General features: G+C 40.4%; 1 protein-coding gene across 20 annotated transcripts in view; it reads right to left on the bottom strand.

The window, feature by feature from the left end:
• Positions 1 to 27766, bottom strand: part of ENOX1 (ecto-NOX disulfide-thiol exchanger 1) — a 506538-nt gene that overhangs the window by 165847 nt on the left and 312925 nt on the right. For 13 of the 20 annotated variants that reach the window (XR_012159113.2, XR_012159112.2, XM_073345386.2 and 10 more), the window contains 2 exons: positions 18390 to 18530; positions 17764 to 17901 (listed from right to left, as the gene is read on the bottom strand). Coding sequence is in view for 18 of the 20 variants with exons in the window: in XM_073345386.2 (XP_073201487.1) it covers positions 17764 to 17901; positions 18390 to 18399 (148 nt within the window). In the remaining 2 variants the exon portion in view is untranslated. Of the gene's footprint in view, positions 1 to 17763; positions 17902 to 18389; positions 18531 to 18634; positions 18794 to 27766 lie in introns of those variants that run through there. The other 7 variants (XM_073345396.2, XM_073345325.2, XM_073345336.2 and 4 more) reach the window with 3 other exon arrangements.

Genomic DNA, 27766 nt, shown 5'->3' with positions numbered 1-27766 from the left:
GGCTTTTTTTCTCTCCTGCTGGTAATAGCTCACCTTACCTGATCACTCTCATTACAGTGTGTATGGTAACACCCATTGTTTCATGCTCTCTGTGTATATAAAATCCCCCTACTGTATTTTCCACTGCATGCATCCGATGAAGTGGGCTGTAGCTCACAAAAGCTTATGCTCAAATAAATTTGTTAGTCTCTAAGATGCCACAAGTACTCCTTTTCTTTTTGCGGATACAGACTAACACGGCTGCTACTCTGAAATCTCTCTCTCTCTCTCTCTCTCTCTCTCTATATATATATTTTTTTAAGTGAGTCACCTAAGAGACTGATGATGAAATTGTTGAATTGATACATGGGCCAAGAGTCCAACTCTTGTTTATGAACATCTGGCCAAGGAGGCTATTTGGAAATGTTTTCTGTTGGTAAATGCCAGCCTAACAAATGTTGCAGCCTACAACAGTACACATCTTTAATTTTTAAGCGTAATGAATGGAGCAGTGGAGCAATCCATTAAATCTTCGTGCATCACATACCCATGCACTTATGTATGCCAACTGTTAGTTTTTAAATGGTCATTAATGATGTAAAATATCTTAAGAAACTATGTTATTATATGTAATTTGTTAATTAACAATCCACAGTGCTTCCACGTTTGGAACTTTCAACTCCTGAAAAAAGATGAGGGCACATGTTTACTTTAAATTTCAAAGTTGTTTTCCCCAGGAGCCTAGTGGCAGATTGTCTACCAAGCATTTGGATGAGCATTTGGAATGTGACAGGGTGAAGTTTGAAAGTTTATTACAGCTGCACTGCATGGAGCCAAATTCCACATCACAGTTGCACCACAAGTCACTGCACTAGCACTTGTTGGGCAATGGATGGTTATTGTCTCCCACACAATCAGATAAAAGTTTTGGCTTTTGTTATCCCAAACGGGGAAGCAGAGTGAAGGAGGTGGTGGTCAGTGGACTGTGACACTATAGGTCCTTGTGGACATGCAACCTTAGTTCTGGAATTTTCTAGGTTACTCAAAACACTAATATATGCCTATAATCTTAACTTCACTGCAATAAACTTTTTTTTGTCACGGAAATTTCCTTTGTTTGTTTTTTAAAAGAGGTCTTAAGCCCTGCTGACCTAAAACCACATCCCTGAAAACCCCATGAGGTCCACAAGAGGGGAAACAAAAATCCACCAGACCTTTGGAAGTCCAGAGAGGGAAGGGGTAGGAATGCTCACTTGGTTTGGTGGTAAAATCTCCTGCTAGTCATTATCTCTGCACACCATCCTGTGGATAGAAGTGACAATGCTCCAACCCTCCTAAGTTCCACAGACAGGGAGTCCAACTTCTCAGAACCTGTGTAGATTTTTAGGGAGCTGAGCTCCTCTTATACAGAGCTAGGAGGTGCTTAGGTATGTAGCTCCTTTCCTGTCGACTTCCTAATCATCGCTGTGGGACTGGGACTCTCATTTTCAGGTTGAGCTGGGTGGGAAAAGGAGGAATAAATATACCAGCAGGAGAGCTGGGGTCAACAGAACTGGGAAGACAATCTCCCTTTCCTTCTAACTGCTGCTGCCATCTACCTGTCTCCTGTGCTCCTCAGCCCCAGTAAGGGCGAGCCAAACAGTAAAGTCTCCTTTCCCTGCTCCCTCTGATCCTACCCCCACTATGAGTCTTAGAAGTACCTTCAGCCTCCAACCATCATCTCCTGTAAGCCTCAGGGGACTCATTCGGAACCCCAAGCCTTCTGTGGACTTTAGGAGACTCCTGCAATGAGCTCTAGCAGCTAGTTCTGACCCCATGAGCCTTAGGAATCTCTTTTATGGCTTCCTGAACCTGTAGCCCCATATAAAGGGCTGAATGGCAGCTTAAGGTATAAGGCTTAACAGGAATGTGTGACCCTCAAAATAGCCTCCTGTGGCTCATGAGGAGGGCCACTGAGCCCCGCAAGGCTTGGTGGGGGCTCTCTCCTCCAGCGGACCTCAGGAGGGCCACTAGAAAGGAGGGAAGATTTCACCCACATTATTTCTTCCCCTGCCAAGCCCACTGCTCTTTCCAGTCCCTCAGTGCAGATTCCCAGATCCCTCAAAAACAGGGCTGCCTTCCTATGGATCTCAGGAGTTCAGAGAGACTGAGTGAAAACAGGGAGTTACGGGCGGGGGGCAATACCGTACTTAAGGGGCATTCTCCACCCCCAGTCTTGCTCCCCTGGCTCCAGCAGGAGACTCGGAGAGTGAAAAACCACTCTGGCTCCCCAACTGCCTCCTGCTACTCTCTGGAGTTTCCAATGAGGTAAACATAGCTTGCGAGAGCCAACCGGCCACAATGTTCCCAATTAAAAAGCTGATAACTTATGAAATCTGTTGTACTAGACCAGTCCAGTAAACTAGATTTTCTCTTTCTACCTTTCCTTATTTTGTTGTATGGCTGGGGAGGAGGGAAAGAGGGGGACAGGAGATCTGGTCTCTGAACACCTCAATTTTTAGCACATCATAATTCATGAGCCCATCTCTAATTCACTTCTAGTTACATTAAAATGTTCTACCTTGATCCCAGAGCTGACCTTATTTTGAGGCCTTGATTTAATTTTATTAATTTTGGGGAGTAAGGGGGAGACACAGAAATTGGGTTTACAGTGGTAGCTCAGTTGTAATCCTAATTGTGCAAAGGCTGCCAGTGCACTGTAATTTAATTACCAATACATTGTTCTTTGATATAACTGGGTGTTTAGGAAAAAGATTTGGAAATTTCATAAAACAAAAAAATATGTTTGGTCTACAATTCAAATTCCAGGGGAAACGCACTGAAGATAGACCAGAGAAATATCACGGAAAGAATAGTTTTATTTAGGCGGGTTATTTCCCCTCCCATGGTATGTACACATAGAATCATAGAATATCAGGGTTGGAAGGGACCTCAGGAGGTCATCTAGTCCAACCCCCTGCTCAAAAGCAGGACCCATCCCCAATTAAATCATCCCAGCCAGGGCTTTGTCAAGCCTGACCTTAAAAACTTCTAAGGAAGGAGATTCCACCACCTCCCTAGGCAACGCAAACACACACCTAATGCCTAGGGTAAAATCTCCAAACATGTCCATTAAATCCCATTAAAACCCCACTATAAATCACTGAGTTAAAGCTGGTTGTAAGGTAAGACACATAGTGAAAAAAAACCCTGCCTTAAAGGATGTGGTGGGAAAAGTCCAGTCTGATGAAAGTTAAATGAAGATTTAGGTGATGTGGGGCAGGGAGAGAAAAGTAATGTTCACTTATAAGCAAGAATTCTTTAAAGACATTACAGTTATAAATAAGGAAAATAATAGTGGAAGTGGCATACTTGTTTAGATTTACCAAAATATTTGACGAGGTTCCATATCAGAGATTAGTGACTATGAGTCATCATGAAACAGGAGGTACAGAGTGGCTATGTACAAATGGCACCTTCTTTCTGAAGAGATCTACTCCCTATGTTTCAAATTCTGCCATTAAGACACAGGCCTGCCTCTGGAGCAGTGCAGAGTGGCACTGCCTTAGGACACAATTGCACACATAGATAGAGTGCCTCCACTGAGGAATGAATAGAATGCACTTCCCTGCAGAGAGGGAGAGAGAGAGAGAGAGAGAGAGAGAGAGAGAGAGAGAGAGTGTGTGTGTGTGTGTGTGAGAGAGAGAGAGAGAGAGAGAGAGACCTGGCCATGGTCCTGCCCTAAGTTCCCTCTAAGCTGCACGACTGCGCAGCAGGCTATAAAGGGCCATGCAGCCACAGGGGCCTGGAGAGGAGAGAGGTGGGCGGGGACTGGGGAGGGGAGCAAGTTGGGGCCTGTGCCCCGGAGCTCCTGCTGCCAGTGGGGAGAGAGGGGCCCCTCCCCCGGAGCTCCATGCTGCCGGTGGGGAGGGGGGCCCTCCCCGGAACTCGCTGCTGCCGGTGGGGAGAGGGTTGGGGGGAGTCCTGTGGCCTCAGCTCCGGGGCAGCCTGCACCCCAAACTCTGAACCCCTTGGCTCCACCCCTGCCACACATCACCTCAATATTGGTGCACATAATAAAATTAATTCCACACATGGATATAAAAAATTAGAGGAAACATTGCGCCCCATATCTTCCCTCTTTGAGGTAACTGAAGCACCAGAATGAACTATCTGAGGAAGACCCTTAGCTCAAGAGAGTGCAAGGACTGCAAGTGTACCTGTCCCTTACCTGTCCCTTAGGGTGAAGGGGCAACAAAGGATGTGGGGGAAGGTTTCCGTGCAAGGGTGACGCATAATCTGGCAATATGTGTTCAGAATTGTGTCTGTTTACATTGGTAACAAAAGCAAAAGGTTTTACAACATTTTATTCTTAATAGCTCTGTAGAGTTAACACAATTGAGAGAAAGAAAGCTGGATTCTATTCTGGTTTGTGTATCAGCAGAATTGTTAACTCAGTCTCCCTGCTGAATCAAATTTCCCATTTTTTTATTTGCTTGTGAAATCCCAGAGAAGACAAAGCAGAACTTGGCCTGCAGAAATACTTATCACTGTATTTTACTGATGAAGAATAAATGAGAAAGAATACAGGCTACCCTTCAGATCCCATGATGAGTTTGCAGGGTTGGCAGTACTTGTACACTCAGAACATTTTATATGGAGTTGCTGAAACACGATAAACATGGAAGCCCATGATAAAGCTACACTTTACAAGCTGGTGACAAAGGGTAGCCATTTTCCAATTGTAAATGGATTATGAGTGAAGTAAAGTGCTTTAGAGGACTTATTTTGTTTCTAATTTATGGTATACAAATGTGGATGAGGTATTAAAAACAAGATCTCAGAGGTTACAAATGAAACAAAAATTAGAAGTGTAGCAACTAAGAAGCAGCAATGTAATCCGATTCAAAGGGATTTGGATCATTTAGGTGACTGGGATTACAGAAGTCAAATGCAATTCAACGTAAAACAATTTGCCTGGAAACAAGGAACCAGCATATGCTATGTCCGTTAAATCAAACAATCACCTAGGATTCTAATAAGGATTTGGGAAACAATGAAAAAATATATCACTAAAGGCAATAATGCAAAGCCGTGTCGAAGTAAGATGAGGAACAGTAAAGTGTACTAACAGTGAGGTAAAATATAAAATTGAGTGAGTGACAATGTCTCTCTGTGAGACTCAGAGTAGTGAGATGTGTTTGTGCTGCTATTTCACGCAGCTGCAAGTGCACCTTAGAAATACTTGTTGGGTTAGAAAGTAAGACTGTATTCAAACCTGCTTTGTTAATGGGAAACTAGAGGTCAGGGGATTGAGGGAGCAGGGAGGTAGGAATGCAACCTTTAGTTGTTAGCTACAAGAGTTACAGTAAAAAAAGCCCTCTCCTGAGAACAGCCAACCTCCAGCCCCTAGACGAACATTTCAGAGGATGGCAAACTAGAATGTCCCAGCTCAACTGCTGAGGTAAAACATGAAAAGAGAGGCAGTCTCTAAGGTACACAGTGTCGTGCACACAGTCATTAGCTATTATTACTTTGTTTTCTTTGCACAGTGCCTTTGCATTTCTAAGGAGCGTACCTGTCTGCAGGGTCACATGACATCTTGTGAGGCAGAGCTGATGCAGTTTGTTATGGAGGAGACATACTGAGCCCTTTCATGGAGATTTGTGTGGTTTCGCATGGTCCAGTCATGCTGTTATTTGCATGAGTAATCGTTAGTCACATGAGAAATCCATTGCCTCCAATACGACTATTCATGTGAATGAGGATTACTTGTAAGCAAGCTTCTGCAGAATCAGACTCTTGTTTTGTTGTTTCCATCATTCTAAAACAAAATCCATTCTAACTAAAATAAAAACCTGCTGGAATGTTTACTTTTACAAATGGAAAATATAAAACACAGCTCCCAACCATATTTAGATTTATAGTACAATAGCTTGAATTGCAATCGGAAATGTTCTGAGTCTCAAGACTGAAAGGCCTTAGCTTTGGGAGTCAATAAATCAGTGGTGACATGCCTGAACTAACTAACGGTTGTTATAAAATTAAGCTTGATGGCATACTTGAGGTAATTAGATGGACCAGAACTAAGAGACACAGTGTTAAAAGGCAATACATATAGGAAGAATTTAAGGAGGTATTTTATTTTTCAGGGGGTCGTGAATCACAGGAATGAACTTTCAGTTGAGACTGTTTCATGGTCCGAGTGCTGGGTAACAACATGAGAGGACCCCACCCTAATTAAAATAATCAGTCTATATTAAATCAGCATTTTTCAGAACAGCTCCAACTATATTTTCACATTCCTAGCCATCTCACACAGCACTCGTTCTCCAAACTCCTTCCTCCTGCAGCCCATGGTCCTTCCTCCAGGTTCCATGTAGGTTGCTACACTGCTGAAGTACTGAAGTGCATTTCAGCAAAAAACAGATGAATACATGGAATGTAATACATTAAATGGGCAGTGGTTAGCTTTGTGCTCAGGAATAGATACTCTGAATGTCAAGAGGTTTTAATTTAAACCAGCCATATTTCTCTCTTTTGCCCTCCTAATTTTTTTTTTTCGGTCTTTGTGGGGTTTTTATTTAAATTTTTGATATTGCTCTTCTCTGGTACATTTTTCAAAGTTTAAAAAGTCAAAAAAAAAAAAAAGGCTTGAGATGGAAGAGTATCACCAACTTTCCTAGACAAGAGAGGCCTAGGGACTCCTTCCATTCCTAGGCTACTATGTAAGGGTCCGATCCTGCAAACACGTATGCATGCCTAAGGTTCGAGGCCTACATTTTAACAGTCCTGAAAGGCATTCATAAAATTGCTAAAAGCATTGCTTGATTAGGGACAATCTAAAGACTAGGTAACAAACATTAAACAGGGAAGTTGGCCATAATAATTTCACCAAAGAGTAAAATAAGGAATAAGTAATTGGGCAAGACAATGATAGCAGAGAGCACAAAATGAGTTTAAGAAACATTTAACATGAACCGTGCCTATCCCTGCCTTACCTGTCTCCTATTACGTGGCACTAAGATCTCGACTCCAGCCTTTGTTCCACAAATGATGCCAATTTTGATCACCCATTCAAAAAAGATTTCCAACAAGCACCGTCTGCCAGGAGCACCCTGAAAATGTCAGCAAAGCCACCTCATTGCCTTCCTGCAAATCCCTCCCTAAAACTACCGTGGGAACTAGACAATGGTTAGGCAACTGCTTTAGTGTGACAACTTTTCATCTTGACTAGTGTCATCTCACTCTTTCCTTGTGCTCCCCCATCTATTTGTTTTATCCACTCGTCTACTGTCTTACACTTAGACTGTAATTTGCAGCGGTGTTTTAGCCATTTTGGTGCCAGGATATTAGAGTGACAAGGGGATGAGGTAATATCTTTATTGGACCATCTCCTGTTGGTGAGAGACAAGCTTGTCTCACCTACCTTCTCTCACTTAGACTGTAAGCAATTTGGGGCAGGGACTGACTTTGTTCTATATTTGTACAGTGCCTAGTACAATAGGCCTCTAGATGCTACCCTAATACAAATAAATAAAATAAATTATTATTTTTACTATTAATAATAATAATATTATTTTTGTGGGTATGGCAAGATGAAGATTAATTAACAATGGAAAGCATTTAGAGTCAATACAGCTTTTATTTTTTGGTAAAATTCCTGATGGTGAAGAATCTGAATACGTACATATCAGCAAGGGACTTGCTTGTAATTAGGCTATATCAAATTCTTGAAACCATAGTAAGACAGTAACCCTAATACTTGGGCACAGAACACAGTCTAAATACAGATCAGAAAGTATTTCAACTTATCTGACTGGTTAAATGTCATTGTTTTTTGCTCTTCTGTGTCCACTAAGAGAAGTCTGTAGGTGACCAGCTGCCTCCTGTTCCATAAAATATTATTCTGTGTGATTGCTGGTGATGTCATACCCATATTCACCACCAGTGGAGCATGGAAGATACATGGTCAGGTAAATCTATTATTTAACTGAAACCACACAATGCTATCAAACCATTGGATGAAGCAGTACTTTACCTCACCACAGGCAGACTAAGAAGAAAGGTCATCTTGTGGTAGAAGCATAAGACTGAGAGTCATAAGACCAGTGTTCTATTCCCGACACTGCTATAGACTTCCTGTGTGGCCCTGAGTGAACCACAATCTCACTGTGCCTCAGTTTCCCCATTTGCAAAATGGGGATAATACTTCTCTACCTATGGCACCGGAGTCAGTCTTAGTTTACTAATGTTGAAAAGGGAATTAGAGATCCTTTGACTGGAGGAGTTATACAAATGTCAAGTACTATTAATAATTTGTGTTCCAGCATGAATGAATGGTGGGAATGAAACTGTCCCACAGAACATGCTGGATTATTTTGTATAGTAGGATGTTGGTGATTGTTTGTGATCTGTTCTTTATTGAGACTTGGGGGGGAAAGAGAAAAAATAATAACTATAAAGGAACATTGCCCTCAAATTAAACTAAAAGGATGAAAAAAAGTTTTATAAAACCTTAACCTGAATAGAATATTTTCTGTGTTTTTAATTTCAGTTAAAACAGGAATTTTTGTTGTTAGAAACAGCAGCTAGAATTTTTAAAAAGTATGAATTATATGGCACCAAAAATGTACCTAGCACTTTATAATAAAAGTTGGCATGTTCCTTCCCTCAAAGGGTCTCAGGCCACAAGCTAGCACAGTACAACAGAAGAGAGGAATATAACGGAATACAAAACCTACAATATACAGCATGAATTTTACATTAAGTGCATTCCTTCAATACACAGATGTGCTAAGATGCCCTGGCTAGCCCCTCTAGTTCTGTTTATTTGGGGGCATTTAGCCCTAATACAAAAGTTACAACTTTTATTTTAAACGTACAACTCATTTCTAAATGCTGAACAAACTTTAACCATTATCTTTGCCCTTGGCTTCAAGTAAGGACCGATACAGAGGACTTGAAATGACCTAAGAGGAATGCTCACACTGAATAGCGTTATCAAAGGCTCTTAGTATCTCAGACACATTTACTCTCCCCTTTAGATGACTCTCCTTTTTTGTAACCTAGTCGTGTCTGTTCCTAGTATATTAGGATTGAAGTCTCCTGGTGTGAAATCTTCTTGTGTAACACTCACATTACAGAAAGTGTGATTAACTCAGCAGGTGCTTTTTGGGTCAATGAAAAAACCAACCTGTTACACTGATACGTGAGATTTCTTTATTGATGTTCTGAGCGGCTCCACATATTTGCATTCTGACATTCCCTCTTCTATTCTTAATGCTTTCTCAAGTCTTGAGAATGTAATAAATTGTTTTAGTAGTGTGGAAGCTTTAGTCTTCTATACCTTTATGGTATACTGGGTGTCCTTTTCCTTTGGTTATCTTGATTGCATATTCAGGGAACTTAAACTCTGTCAGTCTTTGCTCTTCCTCCTCTTCAATAAAACCCAGCATGTCCACAATAATGACTGTGCAAATACAGCACACAAAAAGGAACTAGAATAAAATTAGGGAACTCTGCTTATTTATTTTCTCTAGTGTGCCCCTGATTTTTTCCCCCACTTTGTATTATATGAATGTCTGAAGCCATGATTTTTCCCCTCTTTGTATTATATGAATGATCTGAAGCCATGATTTCTAAAGAAGGATCTTCCTAAGATCCTGTAACCACAAAGCTTTAGGAAAGCCCATTGAAGGTTTTGAAGATTAAGACTTAGATCGTTGAATTTGTTCCAGTGTTAAGTTGCAAGCCAATGTAGAGTCTGGAGCAGCAAGGTAATAAGCTCCCAGTGACCTACATTGCTGTGTCAGTAGACTGCTGTATTTATTCCTAAGTATAGCTCACAGCAACCATTGAAACTGGGGATCAAGAACATGTGGCACATTTTCACCAGTTGTATATCCACCAGGATGGGGCAAAGCCTGCTGGCCAAGTGACCTCCTCTCAGGGTCTTCACTAGCGGTCGCAGTACATCTTCCATCTTTGGGGGAACTGCTAGACATGGCCACTATGTCCTCCGTTCTGTAAGATTTTTTTTTCATTTACTTTACAAAAATTAGTACAAAAAAAACCCCATAAGCAAAACGTTTTAATAAAAATAACAATTAATATTACTGACATCAGGACAAGATGATTTGTGGTCTGGAATAGCTCCCCTAGGCATGCGTCAGCAATTGTTATGGCGGAAAAGAGATGAGTCAAGGGAGAAGACTAAAGGAATTCTTTAAGCCATAGTCTGTCTGAATCTTTGCATTTTTCCACAAACAGTGCTTGAGTCATCTGTTTTCTGACTTTTTATGATATAAGATTCTAGGAACCATAGTGATCTCAGTTTTCAGGCATACAGGTCAATTAATAGACAGATGGTGTAATTTGCCAGGAATAAATTACTTTATAGATCAAGTGTATAACTCTCTTTGTGAACGTGTGTGTGACACTACGCCCCACATTCTTTATAGTAATATTATTATGATATGAGTATGGCATAATTATGATGTATTTTATGCAAGATGAGTCATATACAATACCATTGGAAAGGTTATGATTTACTGAATATGATTATCCTACTTGTATGCATGTATCATTTTGGTACCTGAAGTTAGGAATATTATTGATGTATATATTACAAATGTGTTTACACCTGGGGAGCCTTCCCGAGTGAGGCTGTTTGTAGCATCGAGTCTTGGCTGCTATGACACTACAGGGGCATGTGACCAGATCACCTGGTACTGGACTCCAACTTGGAATACCAGTGTTTATCCACTGAAAGGAATGGAAACCAAGCTTGGAGACAAAGGGATCCTGCCATATGTAAAAGCTATTTAAGGTAGGGGAGTGATGTCATTGTGGTTCTTCATTGACTCCCTGCCCAAAGAGACTCCTGGAAACACCTGAGGAACAAGGACTAAACTGGGGGAAGTGCTGGACCCAGGCTAGAGGGATTATAAACCTGTGAAAGAAATACCTGGGGTTTAAAGCTGTAAGCAAGTGTGGCTGGCCCCTCAAGAATCTCTGCAGACTGCTTAAATCATCATTTAGGGTAAGAATTTGCTACTCATATCCAATCTCTTTAGTATATTAAGCTTAGTTTGCATGTTTTCTTTGTTTGCTAGGTAATCAGTTTTGATCTGTTTGCTATCCCTTATAATCACTTACAACCTATCTTTTGTAGTTAATAAACTTGTTTTTGTTGTGTTTAAAACCAGTGTGTGGAAATCCTAACTGGGTGCAGAAAGCTCTTGAATATCCTTCTTCACATTGAGGGAGGGGGCGAATTTCATGAGCTTACACTGTACAAATCTCTGTGCAGTGCAAGACAGTATAATTTTGGGTTTACCCTTCAGAGGGGGGTTATGCTCTTGAGCAGCTGAGCAGTTCCTTAGCTGTAGCCTCCCCATGCAGAGCTGATCACAGCAGCCTGTAAGTACTGCAGTTGGGTTGTCCCTACCTGTGTGTAAGCTGGTGAAAGAGCAAGCTTGGACAGCCTTGCAGCTTGTCACAGCAGCATAGTGTGAGAGGGAGCCCAGGCTGGTGGGTCACGGGGGCTCGTATTACCCCAATTCCAGGTGGCACCCCCGGGGGAACCCGTCATAGTCTGGACTTGTGGTTTTTGTTTTATTTATCACACAGCACATGTGTGCACAAAGACATTAAATAAGCTTCTAAGGGTGTCCAGGTGTGTGACTTTCAGGCAACTATACCCATCCTCACTTTTATTTATATTTTCAACATTTTTGCCCATCCACCATCTTAGATTCACAAACTGTGGCAAATTTTTCTTCAACAGTCTCCTAAACTTAAAATTAGTCTCGATGAATAAATACGCAAGCTAATTCACTATATTCACAATGATGGCCTAGAACCAAAAGAACAATCAGAAAGCAATAGGAGAAATAAATCACTCATCTGACAGCATGTTGCCTTTCAGAAAACAGGGTGATCTGATGCAACTTGCTGAGGCAAACACCACCCTAAAATGACAATATTCAGCTAAAATTATTTTGAAAAATTTCCACTGCAAACCAAAATAAGTCTCTCCAATGATCTGTGATCAATAACATTTTTTCAAAAATCACTCTAAATACATTAAATAGTGGGCAGTGGAGTACCAGAATTGCTGTGACTCCCACTGAGTGAATGGGGAGGGCTTCAAATCATACAAAAGATGCAGCACATAGAAGAAACTGACAATATTTCTCAAAGTCTCAAAGTGTGGAAAACACCAGTTTTAGTGCTTGGATAATTTAAACGCTGTTTAACAGATTTGCTCCAACCTTTCCAGAAAATGTTCACCTCTAGGCTGAGACCAAGCATGAGAAATTTCAGCCGCAAAGGTAATTTTTTGGAAAACTTACAACCTACTGAAGAGAGGGGCTTAGAACCCCTATACTTAGAACTATACTGCATCTATCTTTAACAATTAAACTAAATTCATTATTACATAGATATATATATATATGACAAAGTTCCTCCTCTACCTTGGTGGATCTTGCGCTTATTGGCGGATTTGCTCACCTTGGAGTTTCACGGTAGCCCTCAGTTTGGCCATTTTCGTGAACCCACAGTCCAGGTCAACTCCTCCTGTGTCTGACCAGGAGTTGGGAGGTTTGGGGGGGAACCCGGACCCGCCCTCTACTCCAGGTTCCAGCCCAGGACCCTGTGGAATGCAGCTGTCTAGAGTGCCTCCTGGAACAGCTGTGCGACAGCTACAACTCCCTGGGCTACTTCCCCATGGCCTCCTCCCAACATCATCTTTATCCTCACCATAGGACCTTCCTCCTGGTGTCTGATAATGCTTGTACTCCTCAGTCCTCCAACAGTATGTGTTCCCATTCTCAGCTCCTAGCGCCTCGTGCTCCCAGCTCCTTACATGTGCACCACAAACTGAAGTGAGTTCCTTTTTTTAAAACCCAGGTGCCCTGATTAGCCTGCCTTAATTGATTCTAGCAGCTTCTTGATTGGCTGCAGGTGTTCTAATCAGCCTGTCTGTCTTAATTGTCTCCAGAAGGTTCCTGATTGTTCTGGAACTTTCCCTGTTACCTTACTCAGGGAAAAGGGACCTATTTAACCTAGGGCTAATATATCTGCCTTCTATTACCCTTCTGTTGCCATCTGGCCCGACCCTGTCACAATATATATATATATATATATATATATATATATATATATATATATATATATGTAATGTAAAAATACATACATTAAATTATATGTAATGCAGTAGCCAAATATAACCAAAAATGATGAGCCTTCTAAATAACAAGTAGAAGCAAATAATATAGAAACAGAAGAGATGTTATACATGTATTCACAAGAATCCATCTTTCTTACAAATGAAAGGCTCTGACATTTGCCTAGATCAAAAATCAAAATTTACAGCACTAGGAGATAAGGAATGAAATGTGTACAGATAACATCTAAACAGGTATTAAAAGGTTAGCAGTGCTTAAAATTGATTAGTCACCAGGACCACAAAACACACATCCCAGACTTATAGGAAAATTGACCAGATATTGCAGAAGCTTAAGCTGTCATTTTTACAAATTCTCAGTTCAGGAGAGTGTTCTGCAAGCTGCCAAGTGGCCAGCATAATTCTATTACAAGACACAAGTTCTGGGGTACTACAGAGCAACTAAATTAACATCAGCTGAGGAAAGGAACAAAAAGCTTAAAACAGTTTGAGCAGATCAAATGGAGGAAAAGTGGAGGGAAAAGCTCTGCAGCTTAGTAACAGCCAGCATGGCCTTCAGGAAGGGAAAGCCATGCCTGAATATCTTTTGGGGAAACTCAAGGATTGTAGACAAAGTTGATGCACCAGGACACCACAAGTTGTACTGTAGTCAAAATTTCAGACTGTGCTAGCTTAGGTAACATTTCACATGCAAGATAATTCTCAACCTAAACTCAGTCTAAGGTATTTACCGCATTCCTTATTGGCACCAGGCAGGAAAATAAAAAATAGGTCTTTTTAGAGCCAGAAAGAAGTTAGTGCTGGGATTCCATAGGGGTCTCCTCTTTTTTTGTTTGTAGAAATACTGCTGATGAGGTTACTGAAAGCAAAGTGTAAATGCTGAAGAAGTTTAACGTATCACGAGGATTAACATAAATCATGACCACCAGACTCAGGAAGGGTGAAGAACCATTTAAGTACTTGGGCTAAAACAATGGATGGAAAATGTAATTCAGTGCAGATAAATGTGCCATACCAGTAGAGCTATAATTCTTTTCATGGCAAAGTATTGTGAAAATCGTGGTTTTGTCATGGTGAAAAATGTCAAAACTCAAAATCATGGAGAGGGGTGAGTGAAATGTCAAAGCACCTATTTACTTTGGGAAATACATAATACAGTAGAACTTCAGCGTTATGAACAGCTCGGGAATGGAGGCTGTTCGTAACTCTGAAATATTTGTAAATCTGAACAAAACGTTATAGTTGTTCTTTCAAAAGTTTACAACAGAACATAGACTTAATACAGCTTTGAAATTTTACTATGCACAAGAAAAATTTAAATGGTACAAGCACAGAAACAGTTTCCTTACCTCATCAAATCTTTTTTTAAACTTTCCCTTTATTTTTTTAGTAGTTTACATTTAACACAATACTGTGCTGTAGAATATTTGCTTTTTTTTTTTTTTTTTGGTCTCTGCTGCCTGATTGCGTACTTCTGGTTCCAAATGAGGTGTGCGGTTGACTGGTCAGTTCGTAACTCTGTTGTTCATAATGCTGAGATTCTACTGTACATAGTTTTATGCATAGGAAAGCAAAAGGCATGAGAGAAGGGGACTCTTCTACTCCTAGCTGGAAATAAGGAGATATTCCACTCTAGCAATTAATACTTATCACTTATGCCACACTTTACACTTTAAAAGTGCTGTACAAATATTAACTGATCCAAGCAGTGCTCCTAATATAGGTGGTAAAAAATAGTTCCAAAAATAAACTAGCAGCAATCAGGGTGACAAACTGAAACCCTTGAGATCCTCACACAAGGAAATAATATGAAGGGAGATATAAAGTCAAAGTTCAGTAAAGCACATCAAAACAGCACTGGGCTAGTTTGTTTCTAGAGGGCACTTATTTATAGGTCAAGCGAAGCAAAGCTCTATACTCAACTCGATGGCATTTCTATCTGCGACACAATAGCTTTCGAACAACACATCTGATCAATTCAAATTTCTTTAGAGACTGTTCTAGGCATCAGCAGGCAGAACCCTATTGCTTTTGGTGAAAATCTGAAAACTGGAAAAGGCTTCATTGGAAAATCAGGCCCATAGGATGCTCATTTGGTACCACAGGTAGAGAAATCTCCACACCACCTACTGCCTATACATAACAGGCAGCAGCTTAATATGTTGCTCTCCCTCATTGGGTGTACAGTTCGGCCTACATAAGCAATGAAGTGTGTGACTCTCTAGTTTACTGCACAACTGAACACCAATGTCCCAAATGGATGAAGAATTTAAGACAACGTACAGCTGTATAGTTGGGAAAACAGTGTATCTAATGGTTATAGCAGGGGACTGGGAATCAACCCAAGATCTACACCAGCTATATTTCCTGCTCTGGACTGACTGGTTGTGTGATCCTGGACTAATAACCTAACTTCTCTGTGTCTTAGTTTACCCATCTATAAGTTGAGTAATTCTGGGCCAGAGCCTCAGCTAGTGTAAATTGGCATAATTCCATTCACTGCCTAATTTCAGAAAGGATAGCCAAAAATTTAACTTCACAAATCCCCTAGGAGGCAAACATAGTTGCAGTAACTAGGGCCCCAAAATTATGAGTTATTACATTTTAAGATTTGCCCAGGCATCAAGGCCCTTTAGAAAAGATAGAATGAAGGCCTACGAGAAGAAAAACCTCAGGTCTAATAGTTGGATTTCTTCAAAGACATTTCTATTCTAAAAGAGCAAGTGCAGCTAAAGAGACTTCCCTTTTTTCCCTGTCGGTGAATGAATTAAAAAATATCTATTAAATTAATATCAAACACTGATATCTTATGGTGTGCCAGATAGAGTTGTAAAATAGGGAACTTGATGGAATTTAATATTATAATTAAAATGTGTATAAAAGGGAGGTCAACTATAAGTGATACAGCTTTGGGCAAAATATTGTAAATTTCAATGACAGGGTTTACCTCATGGGCAATCCTGTTAGAAAAGAAAGGAGCTGCGTTCATATAGATTTCTTTTAGTTTAAGTGATAAAGCGAAGAAGTAAGGCTAATGTTTGCAACCAAACATGTTTGTGCTATCGAGTTACTGAAATACGCCTATGCTGAAAGAGTCAGTAAATAAAAGGAACTAAAACCAAAATGTGTATTTATAAGGACACCTGACCACACTGCAAAACAAAACAAAACAAACAAACAAGCAAGCAAGCAAACCTGCAGCAGCAAGTCTCAATTGACTCAGGGTTCATGGTATGGGGCTGCAAATAGCAATGTAAACATCTCTGCCTGGGCTGGAGCTCTGACTCTGAACCCTGAGGAGGTCAGGGTGGTGGGGCTGTCAAGTCTGGGCTCCAGCCTGAGTGGAAACGTCCATACTGCTCTTTTTAGCCCTATAGCGCAAGCCCTGCAACCTGGAGACAGTTGACCCGGGCTCTGACACTTGCTGCCGCAGGGTTTTTTTTTTCCTGTATAGACGTGCCCTTAGCCAAAATTAAAAAACAACAACAATACTTTCCCAACATAGTGATTGAGTATATGTGTTATTTTCTATTGTCTTTGTATAATTTGATTCTGAAAACCTACATGGTTATACTGACAAATTTTACTAGTTTATGTTAGCCAAATCATAATCCAATACTTCTTATATTCTGTGCTATTAATTCCCGTTGATAAGGATATTTAATGAAACTCTATAAAACTAAATTCATCTTTCGAGTCCTTTTCTCTAGTTAAGCAATCAAAATTAAAAGAACCATAAGCAAAGCGGTACGAATAATCAGTTAAGCAGTTGCTTACCTAAGGTTGGTTTTATACCCTATCTTTCTTACAGGGTGCTAAGCTGATTTACATCAGCTGTGGATCTGGCCCATTGTATGTACCTCACAAGAGTGTTGTGAAACTTAATTCATTTTGACGCGATCCTCCTCCTACCGAAATCAACTGATTTTAATGGGAGCAGGATTGAACCTTCAATGTTTGTAATGGGCAAAATAATATTTTTATTATTGCTAGAAAGATTAAGTGATCCACTACAGAGCTCTCAGAAGCTGTAAATGAAATGAGAAAGTAAAAGAATAATAGCCCTTGAAAATTAATTATGGTGTTCAAAAAAGTTAGAAGAACGGGATTGCTTCTCTCTTTCAGTTAGCTGATGTTACCAGTGGATATGAATTGCATGTGATTCACATTTTTTCCGAATCTATTTATAGCTACACTTTCTTTTGTCAGCACAACCATCTTCCTCCAGTCAGGAGGTTGCAGCCACTGCCCAAAACCTCAAGGAAAGCTACTGGAATGGAAAATCAGCTCTCTCTCAAAGACTAAGTTCGTCTCTTGATCCCCTCCCTAACCTAGACCCAGCATAGAGCCTGGAGATGAATGGTTTAGAACTCTGATTTCCCCAAAGATTTTGGCTGTTCCACTTGGTTAAAACACGGTATGGATTACATACCCATTATACAAAGAGACTAATACATAGTATGCAATATTAATCACAGAAGCTGTGCACCTACAAAAATTGTTCTGAGACTATAAAAATACACCTGTCTTCAGAAATGATTCCAGACGTTTATAAAAAGACTGAAAAAAATCCATAGACACATGCAACAAATCTCTAACAGAAATCTTACCTGTCACAAGCTGTTGTCCAGCTAATCCTACTGGAACCATCCCGAGGTTATTCATAGCGGTGGCCCAAGCTGTTGGATCAGTGACTGACATATTAAGTTGTGTGGTATCTATAGTTGTACTTCCCAAACCATCAGCGGCTGTGGTAAAAGAAACAAATTCTGAGTTTAAAAGTCAATATGCCACAAATTGTAACAGAAAAAAGGGTGTTTGAGACATAAATAAATCTCATCAAAAATAATCAACTTTTTTATTATTATGATACATCTTTTTGGAGCACCCATAAAATTACTAGGTGCTGTATAGCAGTAAGAGAAGATACGATCCTGCTCAAAAGAGCTTATAATTTAAGACTACCTAATCAATGGCAAATGTTTCTATGGAAATACACAGCATGAAATTTCCACATATTCAAAGAAGGGACACATTTCTCATGACATGTACCGGGTAGTTTATTAAAGAAACATTAAAGACATTTTTTAGGCAACTGTATGTAAAAAGAGGTCACACCAATTTTACTTATCTTAGGAAAAAGATTATTAAGTTCCATTTGAAAACAAAAGTTACTTATCACTAATCGTTTTAGCAACAATATTTTTGGTGGCCACTGCATAGTGCAGAAGCTTACCAGCAGCCATCGTTTAAACTGGTTCCTTTTGTCGCTGACTGACTTCAAGTAGGAACGTATCCACTACTGTATTAATAACATCTTGCAATGGGAAAATATGTCTGTCACTGAATGCAGACTCCACACACAGTTCATTAGGCGCTGCAAGAAAAAACAAGTAATCAGATATTAAATGCTGATTTTAAAGTCTAATTTCAAAATAGCATGCCCTGACTGAAATCTATATGAAGTTCCTATCTACTCACAGTTGGATCTCCAAATCCAGTTCAATTGTACACCTTCATCAGGTGTTAGTGAAGGAGTTTCAACTAACCTGGATTCTTGCTTACTGAATAAATGGTGCCCATGTATGAACCTATCGGATGTCTTGCCTCTGGCTGAAAAGCCTTCACAAATTAGGTTTTATCAGTACCTGCACAGCCACCTCGGCATGCCGGCATCAATTGAAAGGACATACTTGGGCGCATATGAATTTTTTTAAAAGTTAAAAATTAATTGATGTTGTGAGTTTCGAGGAAACAGTTGCTGTTAAATATGTTTCCAGGCGAAGGAATAACTTTAAGAGTGGAACACTAACCAGGAAGGGCTTGCAATGTTAAGGAAGACATACTTTCTTTAACAAACACAATATCCTGAGCCCACAAAGTGACACCAATGTGAAGGAATGGGGGCACATCCAGCCTCCATCTGAAATGTCTTTGCTTTTGTCAGGTTTCTGTTGCAACATGAAAGGTTGCAATAAAGATAATTTCTTTTGTCTGTGACTCTTATTTGTCTGCGTATTTCTGATAATTAAAAGGATTTGAAGAAAAGGAAAATAAAGCATGTAACCAAACTGAGAGGTGACAACTTTGATTATAACAGCACCTTCAAATTCTTACGGTAGAGAGAGCAATATTTATTTTGCTTGAGATAAGCACATATCTAAGCCTATTTTAGGCCTTTTATGCATTACTTATGTAACAGACTGCAGTGGGTTTTTTGGAGCCTTTACAGTCTGTCATGATTGCTTCACTGCTGTGTAAGAGCACTAAAGGCTTGATCCAAAGCTCATTGAAGTCAATGGAAAAATTCCCATTGATTTAATTGTGCTTGGCTGGTTCAAACCTTAAGTCCCTAGTCTTTCATCACAGAAGTCAGCTGAAGTTTTGGAATTCATTTCACTGGAAGCAAAAGGAGGCTTTAAGGATAAGATTTGCAAAAGAGAATCCAAAAATGCATATAGAGAATTTGAATGTGCAAATCTCACATTTGTTTGGGCTAAAGGCTAACTGCACAGACAAAATGTTTATGTAAACAACCAAACACACATAAGTGTAAATGTGGGTTTGAGAAAAAATTTTAGGTGCCTTTTTGGAAAATAGTTTGGAGCTCATTTTCTTTATGAAAATTACTTAAGAGACATTAAGCGTGTGGTTTCCAGTTTGTTAAGCTCAATATTTCATCTTTAGAAAAGACATAATAAAAGTGATTAGACTATATTTTAGATTAATTCTCCCCACACTTTTATCTTCTAATATTATGTGAATATAATATAAACCAGAAAGGTTAACATGGTTGTACAAATGGCCTCCCTCCCATAAGTAATGCAGAGGCATGGAGCTATAATTACAACTCATGTCATATAAAGGTGATCACCTTAAAAGCCATACAGGTAAAAAAAAAAAAATCACGTAATGTAATCAGTTAACTCTGCACATTTATAATATGTTGTAACTTACAAATGGGCACTTTTACTAAGTTAAAACATATTTTGTTCTGGGGCACGCTGGGTCTCCTTAAAATCTCAATATTTATCATATTTCACTATTTGACCTTGCTATGTCACGTCTTTATTGTGCTATGATAACACTGACATTTTATGTACAATCACTACTTACCAAAAACACTGGCCAGAGGTCACAGGATTCTCTGAACAGCAGGTGGCTTTCATCAAGCAAGCTACATATTGAGATGTTGAAAAGTGGTTGCCTAAACTGCAGCTTCTTAAATCCATATTTAGCTCCTTCATCTGCCTCAGAGGACAAATTTTTGGCCACTAACATCCATTTCAAAGTTAGAGCTGGTCGAATTATTTGCAGTCAATAAGTTATCTGACATTCAGTACATCCTCTTTCCTTTTTATGAATCATTCACAATTCAATCCTGACTTCTACATGTGTTACTCTTCACAAGTAAATGCTGAACATTTTAAGTAAACAAATTTCTGCCTATTGGCAGCTTGCAAACTATTTGTTTTGACAGTGTCTTTTACCACGTGTTATTGGGATGCACTGCTGGTCAGCTAAATCACTTGAGTATGGCTTCTGCTTCTTGACTGGACAAGAGAAATTTTAAACAGTAGAATGATGAGTGGCAGTAGAAGGATGAGTGGCAAATCACCACTCATGCTAAAATGCCTGAAACTTTGGGGGTTTATGAACATTTTCTTGAATAAACCACGAGTTGCAGAAAATGAATAATATCACTGCACAAATAACAGCAAAGGAAATGCATTGTGTTAATTCATGAAAATATTTGTGATTCGCTTATTGAACAGTATCACTAGTTCTGGTTATGAATCTGGGGAACTCCTGGTTTTAAAGTGCCCATAGCGTCTCCCACGTAGCTCAGGGATGCTTTGCTTTCTCCCTGACCAGCTGGACATTAATGACATGCTCCCTGTCAGTACCCGGGCCAGGGAAACTAATGATCCAACCAGCAGACCAAATTCGGTGATGAATCCTGATCACGTGCCACCTGAGGCACTTGCACATACGCTAAGAAGAAGAAAATAGCCGCAGGAAGGGTGAAAGACAAAAAGCCAAAGCCTGAAGCTGAACTGATCTCCTCTAACCAAGAATTGCTGCAGGCTATTTTGTCAGTGAAATAGAGCTGAATAACAAATCTGTGCACCGAAGCTCCTTGTTGAACATTCTGCAAAATGATGTACATTAAACTGGTGACAGATGCAAAAGAGAAGCACAGGACTGGACTCTGGAGTTAGAAACTACTAATTCTAAAAATCCTTAAAGAAACTCCACCCAAAAATTGATATATAATGGCAGCATTGACAAAACTGTAGCTATAGTATTGAGAATAGTGCTGGTACGATACAAGATATTGATCTGTTCTTCTTTCTCAGTACAGAATCTTTATGGGAGAAAAATTCTTACATTGCATTAACATTATGCAAAATGATATTGCATAAAATAATCTTATAGAGACACTCAACAGTCAGTTTAGACTCAACATTTAGGTTTTGTAAAAAAAATAGTTTTACAAATCATAATAGTAAAAGAAAAGTTTGATTTTTTTAATAAAAGGTTTTGTCTGGCTTTAAATATTTCCCTGCAGTTTTTGCCACACGAACACTGCAGAATTGCTCTGCACCAGAGCTAGAAAGTCATACAAACCAGAAACAAAAGTGAAGCGGACTATTTTATTTTCACTGACCACACTGTATGCAATGCAACAAGCAAACAGATATAAAGGATGAAAACTGTATTCAATTTTCAAAAATTCTCCCCCTTTTAACAATTAAAGGTGATACTCATAAGATAGGGAGGGAAATTTGTTTAAGACTGTTTGGGGACAGATCCTCTCCTGATGTAAACCAGCATAGTTCCATTGAGTTCCTGGGGAGCGAGGCTGTTTTCCCTCAGCAGAGGAGCTGGCCCATGATTTTAAACCAATTGATGATCTTTTAAATATTAGTAACATGAAGGCATTCAAAATAAATGTTCTGATTCTGCAAACACTCATGCGCATGAGTAACTTTATTCAGATCAGTATCTCCACTGAGCTGAATCTAGCCCTAAAAATAATACAGAGGAGAAAATTGGAGAAAGCTTTCTGTATATTTTTTATTTTTATGGAGCTTCCAATTAACACAGTATTAATGCCCAATGCAGTAAACACAAACAGAACTCTAAAAAGACCACAGAATAATTATGGCAATCTCTCTTTTCATAGTCACAAAGCAAATATCCATGCTCCATCCTTACATGGTGGGCTGTGGGAGACTTTTAGACTTTCCTCAGACAGGCTGTCAGGAAGATAAAGTGCCGACAAGTCCATTCCAATGAGAGCTTCTCAGTCATAGCAGATTGTACTTAGTACTCATATTTTATACCAGGCAATTGAATGCAGTTACCCAAGTGAATACAGAACTTGGTTATATATTGTGCATCAATTATCACAGTCAATGAATGCCATGAGACAAAGAGATTAACACAACATAAAACTAATTCAATAACAAAACAGATTGCTAAGTTAAAACCCTACCCTTTAGATATCCATAACACCCCAGACAATTGAATTGCAATATGACAAAGCAAATTAAACTCCCTACTGTCAAAACTGCTAGCAGAATGCCCGGGTAAAATGGTCAACCAAATATGCCAGCAATTTCAGAGGCAATGAGGACTGGACCGGGTAGTCGAGAGAAGGATCTATTCCACCCTCTGCCACTGACCTGCTGTGTGACTTCGGGCAAGTCCCTTCACCTCTCTGTAACTTCTGTGATCACTACATGCCTCAAGGAGGGGATTGATGATATCAACTTTCCAAAAATGAGGATTACAAGTTTTCAGATAATAAACATCACTGATGCTGATTAACAGTTCTAAAGACAGTAGCCACTGTAATCAGGTGGATTAAAAGGCAAGAGGGTGGACAGAATGATGTGACTCTTTTCAAGGTCTGATATCTTATGAGCCACCAGATCAAGCTGGATTTCCAACCTTTCCAAAGGTCTATAGCATTTGTTTCCATCCACTGTGATTCATAGGGGTGTATGGGGTGCATGGGAGAGGTAGTACCTTTGAGTGATCCAAATTGCTGGAGTCCTTGAGCGGTTCTTTTCCTCTCTGGTCCTCACTGTACACCCAGCTCTCACCTGTGGCTCCAAGTAGCTGTAAGTATGCGACAGCGGCCACACCCCAGTAAACCACCTTGGCAGGCGGGCTAAACTAGATGAGGATAACCGGAAATGTGGAAACTGACGGTGATTTAGGGATTCCCCTCCCAAGCATACAAAGACTGTTATGGTAGTTAAGGTGAAAGAGACCATATGTTGGTCCAACGGCTTGAAAAGCAGTGCAGCAACATATTATGGAAGGCGAAAGGCATGATGGGGCACTACATGGCTATCCACTGCAGCTAAAGAAGCCTCCAGTTATAACAGTCTTTGTGCCACTGGGCCAAGCTTCAGCAGCTGAGAGAATAGGATTGTCCCAGTGCAATGACTCTTTAATGAACTTCACACACACGTCATTCAATGCACATCTCTCTTTAAACGTCCTGTGGCAATGGGGGAGTGGCAAAGCAACAGGTGAAGATGATTACTGGCAGTTGTAGCACCAAGCCTGCATGCAAGCAGCCTGGGACATTGGTTGCCCATTCCTGACCCAGGAAGCTCGGCAACAACCCAGGTAACAAAGCATCCCTTTTTAGGATTGCACTGCTCTCCCTTTGTAAGGGAAGCAGCTGGAAAAGGTGCCTCAAACATTCCCAGCCCAAATTAAATCCGGCCAGCTTACTGCGGCTGGCGGATCATCCTCAAAATGGTCGAAAAGTAAAGATAACTAAAAAAGCACTAAAGATTACTGCTTGGAACATCAGGACTATTATAGACAAAGATGATACCTCTCGATTAGAAAGAAGAACAGCTCTCCTTTCAAAAAAGCTAGTCCGGTATGACATTGACATTGCAGCACTCAGCGAAACTAGATTGGCAGATGAGGGCATTATTACAGAACTGGCTGGGGGTCATACCTTCTATTGGAAGGGACAAGAACCACACAAAGATAGAATCCTTGGAGTGGGAATTGCCATTAAGACCAAAACTCTTGCAATGTCTTGAAGACTTTCCAATAGGCATTAACAAAAGACTCATGAAACTCCGGTTACCACTAAATAAGTCACGATTTGCTACCATCATCAGTGCATATGCTCCCAGCCTGCCTTAACAAGCCCTGACGATGCTAAGGAACGGTTCTAATCTGATCTCGACTTGCTCATCAAGTCAACACCACAAAGTGACAAACTAATCATCCTAGGCGATTTTAATGCAAGAGATTCTCGAAAATTCAAATTCCATAAGCATCGAGGCCATGCTGATAAAAGCCCAATTATGCTGGGTTGGACACATCATTAGGATGCCTGAACATCGACTCCCCAGAAAAATTTTCTATGGAGAACTGGCACAAGGACACCAGAATCAAGACCGCCCCAGAAAGCACTACAAGGACAGCATTGACAACAGCATACACTTTGGTGCAATAAAACCAGATGATCTTGAGAAAGCTGCGTTAAATAGATCAGCCTGGCAGCACACATCACTCAGAGCTTTCCAAGCCTTTGAAGAGGATAGAAATAATCGATTGTCAACTGCAAGGGAAAAGTGTCATACTACTGCTACAGCTACCAAGACGCTCACCAATGACTGTCTCCCAATCTGCTCACGAGCATGTGCGTCACCCTTTGGACTTCAGAGTCACTCCAGAATCCACAAAAAGAGAGAGCATGAAAATGTCATAGCCGAACTGATGGACAACACACAGTGTGATTCATAAGATATTGGACATTAGATCAGTCACTGCACCTCCTGATAAGGCAAAAATACAGGCTATTTACCAAACAGGTCAGGGTGTTTTCAACATACCACACACTTTCAGCTAGTCTCCCTCTGCTGCTGCTTTTATTTACGGATTAGTAGAGCTGCAGATAGGATTGCCAGGTGTCTGGTTTTCGACCGGAACACCCAGTCGAAAAGGGACTTTGGCAGCTCCGGTCAGCTGCTGACTGGGCCATTAAAACTCCAGTTGGCAGCGCTGCCAGTGCAGCGGGGCTGGCAGGCTCCCTACCTGGCTCCGTGTGGCTCCCAGAAGCAGCCAGCATGTCCGTCTCCTAGGCAGAGGGATGACCATGGGATCCCCCATGCTGCCCCCACCCCAATGGGAGCTGTGGAGGTGTTGCCTGTGTGGGGGGGAAGCACGCAGCAGAGCCCTGTGCCGCCCCTTTGCCTAGAAGGCAGAGGGACATGCCAGTCGCTTCCGGGAGCCACCAGAGATAAGTGTAGTCCAGCCGGAGCCCGCACCCAAACCCTCTCCCATGCCCTAATCCCCAACCTCCTTCCCCAGCCCTCCCACACCCAAACTCCCTTTTTTTTTTTCATAGATATTTAGGTCAGAAGGGACCATTATGATCATCTAGTCTGACCTCCTGCACAATGCAGGCCACAGAACTTCACCCACCACTCCTAAAAAAGACCTCACACCTATATCTGTGCTATTGAAGTCCTCAAATTGTAGTTTGAAGACCTCAAGGAGCAGAGAATCCTCCAGCAAGTGACCCATGCCCCATGCTACAGAGGAAGGCGAAAAACCTCCAGGGCCTTCCAATCTGCCCTGGAGGAAAATTCCTTCCCGACCCCAAATATGGCGATCAGCTAAACCCTGAGCATATGGGCAAGATTCATCAGCCAGATACTACAGAAAATTCTTTCCCGGGTAACTTGGATCTTACCCCATCTAAAAACCCATCACAGGCCATTGGGCCTATTTACCATGAATATTTAATTACCAAAACCATGTTATCCCATCATACCATCTCCTCCATAAACTTATCGAGTTTAATCTTAAAGCAAGATAGATCTTTTGCCCCCACTACTTCCCTCGGAAGGCTATTCCAAAACTTCACTCCTCTGATGGTTAGAAACCTTCGTCTAATTTCTAATCTAAATTTCCTAGTGGCCAGTTTATATCCATTTGTTCTTGTGTCCACATTGGTACTGAGTTTAAATAATTCCTCTCCCTCTCTGGTATTTATCCCTCTGATATATTTATAGAGAGCAATCATATCTCCCCTCAACCTTCTTTTAGTTAGGCTAAACAAGCCAAGCTCCCTGAGTCTCCTTTCATAAGACAAGTTTTCCATTCCTCGGATCATCCTAGTAGCCCTTCTCTGTACCTGTTCCAGTTTGAATTCATCCTTCTTAAACATGGGAGACCAGAACTGCACACAGTATTCCAGGTGAGGTCTCACCAGTGCCTTATATAACGGTACTAAAACCTCCTTATCCCTACTGGAAATACCTCTCCTGATGCATCCCAAGACGACATTAGCTTTTTTCACAGCCATATCACATTGGCAGCTCATACTCAACCTATGATCAACCAATACTCCAAGGTCCTTTTCCTCCTCCGTTACTTCTAGTTGATGCGTCCCTAGCTTATAACTAAAATTCTTGTTATTAATCCCTAAATGCATGACCTTACACTTCTCACTATTAAATTTCATCCTATTCCTATTACTCCAGTTTACAAGGTCATCCAGATCCTCCTGTAGGGTATCCCTGTCCTTCTCTAAATTAGCAATACCTCCCAGCTTTGTATCATCTGCAAACTTTATTAGCACACTCCCACTTTTTGTGCCCAGGTCAGTAATAAAAAGATTAAATAAGATTGGTCCCAAAACTGATCCTTGAGGAACTCCACTGGTAACCTCCCTCCAACTTGACAGTTCACCTTTCAGTAGGACCCGTTGTAGTCTCCCCTTTAACCAATTCCCTATCCACCTTTCAATTTTCCTATTGATGCCCATCTTATCCAATTTAACTAATAATTCCCCATGTGGCACAGTATCAAACGCCTTACTAAAATCTAAATAAATTAGATCCACTGCGTTTCCTTTATCTAAAAAATCTGTTACTCTCTCAAAGAAGGAAATCAGGTTGGTTTGGCACGATCTACCTTTTGTAAAACCATGTTGTATTTTGTCCCATTTACCATTGACTTCAATGTCCTTAACTACCTTCTCCTTCAAAATTTTTTCCAAGACCTTGCATACTACAGATGTCAAACTAACAGGCCTATAATTACTTGGATCACTTTTTTTCCCTTTCTTAAAAATAGGAACTATGTTAGCAATTCTCCAATCATATGGTACAACCCCTGAATTTACAGATTCATTAAAAATTCTTGCTAATGGGCTTGCAATTTCTTGTGCCAATTCTTTTAATATTCTTGGATGAAGATTATCTGGGCCCCCCGATTTAGCCCCATTAAGCTGTTTGAGTTTCGCTTCTACCTCAGATATGGTGATGTCTACCTCCATATCCTCATTCCCATTTATCATGCTACCATTATCCCTAAGATCCTCTTTAGTCTTATTAAAGACTGAGGCAAAGTATTTGTTTAGATATTGGGCCATGCCTAGATTATCCTTGACCTCCACTCCATCCTCAGTTTTTAGCGGTCCCACTTCTTCTTTCTTTGTTTTCTTCCTATTTATATGACTATAGAACCTTTTACTATTGGTTTTAATTCCCTTTGCAAGGTCCAACTCTACTTGACTTTTAGCCTGTCTCACTTTATCCCTACATATTCTGACCT

The sequence above is a fragment of the Lepidochelys kempii genome, chromosome 1, assembly GCF_965140285.1.
Source record: "Lepidochelys kempii isolate rLepKem1 chromosome 1, rLepKem1.hap1, whole genome shotgun sequence".
NCBI classification, from domain to species: Eukaryota; Metazoa; Chordata; order Testudines; family Cheloniidae; genus Lepidochelys; species Lepidochelys kempii.
This window is presented reverse-complemented; position numbering and strand designations above follow the sequence as displayed.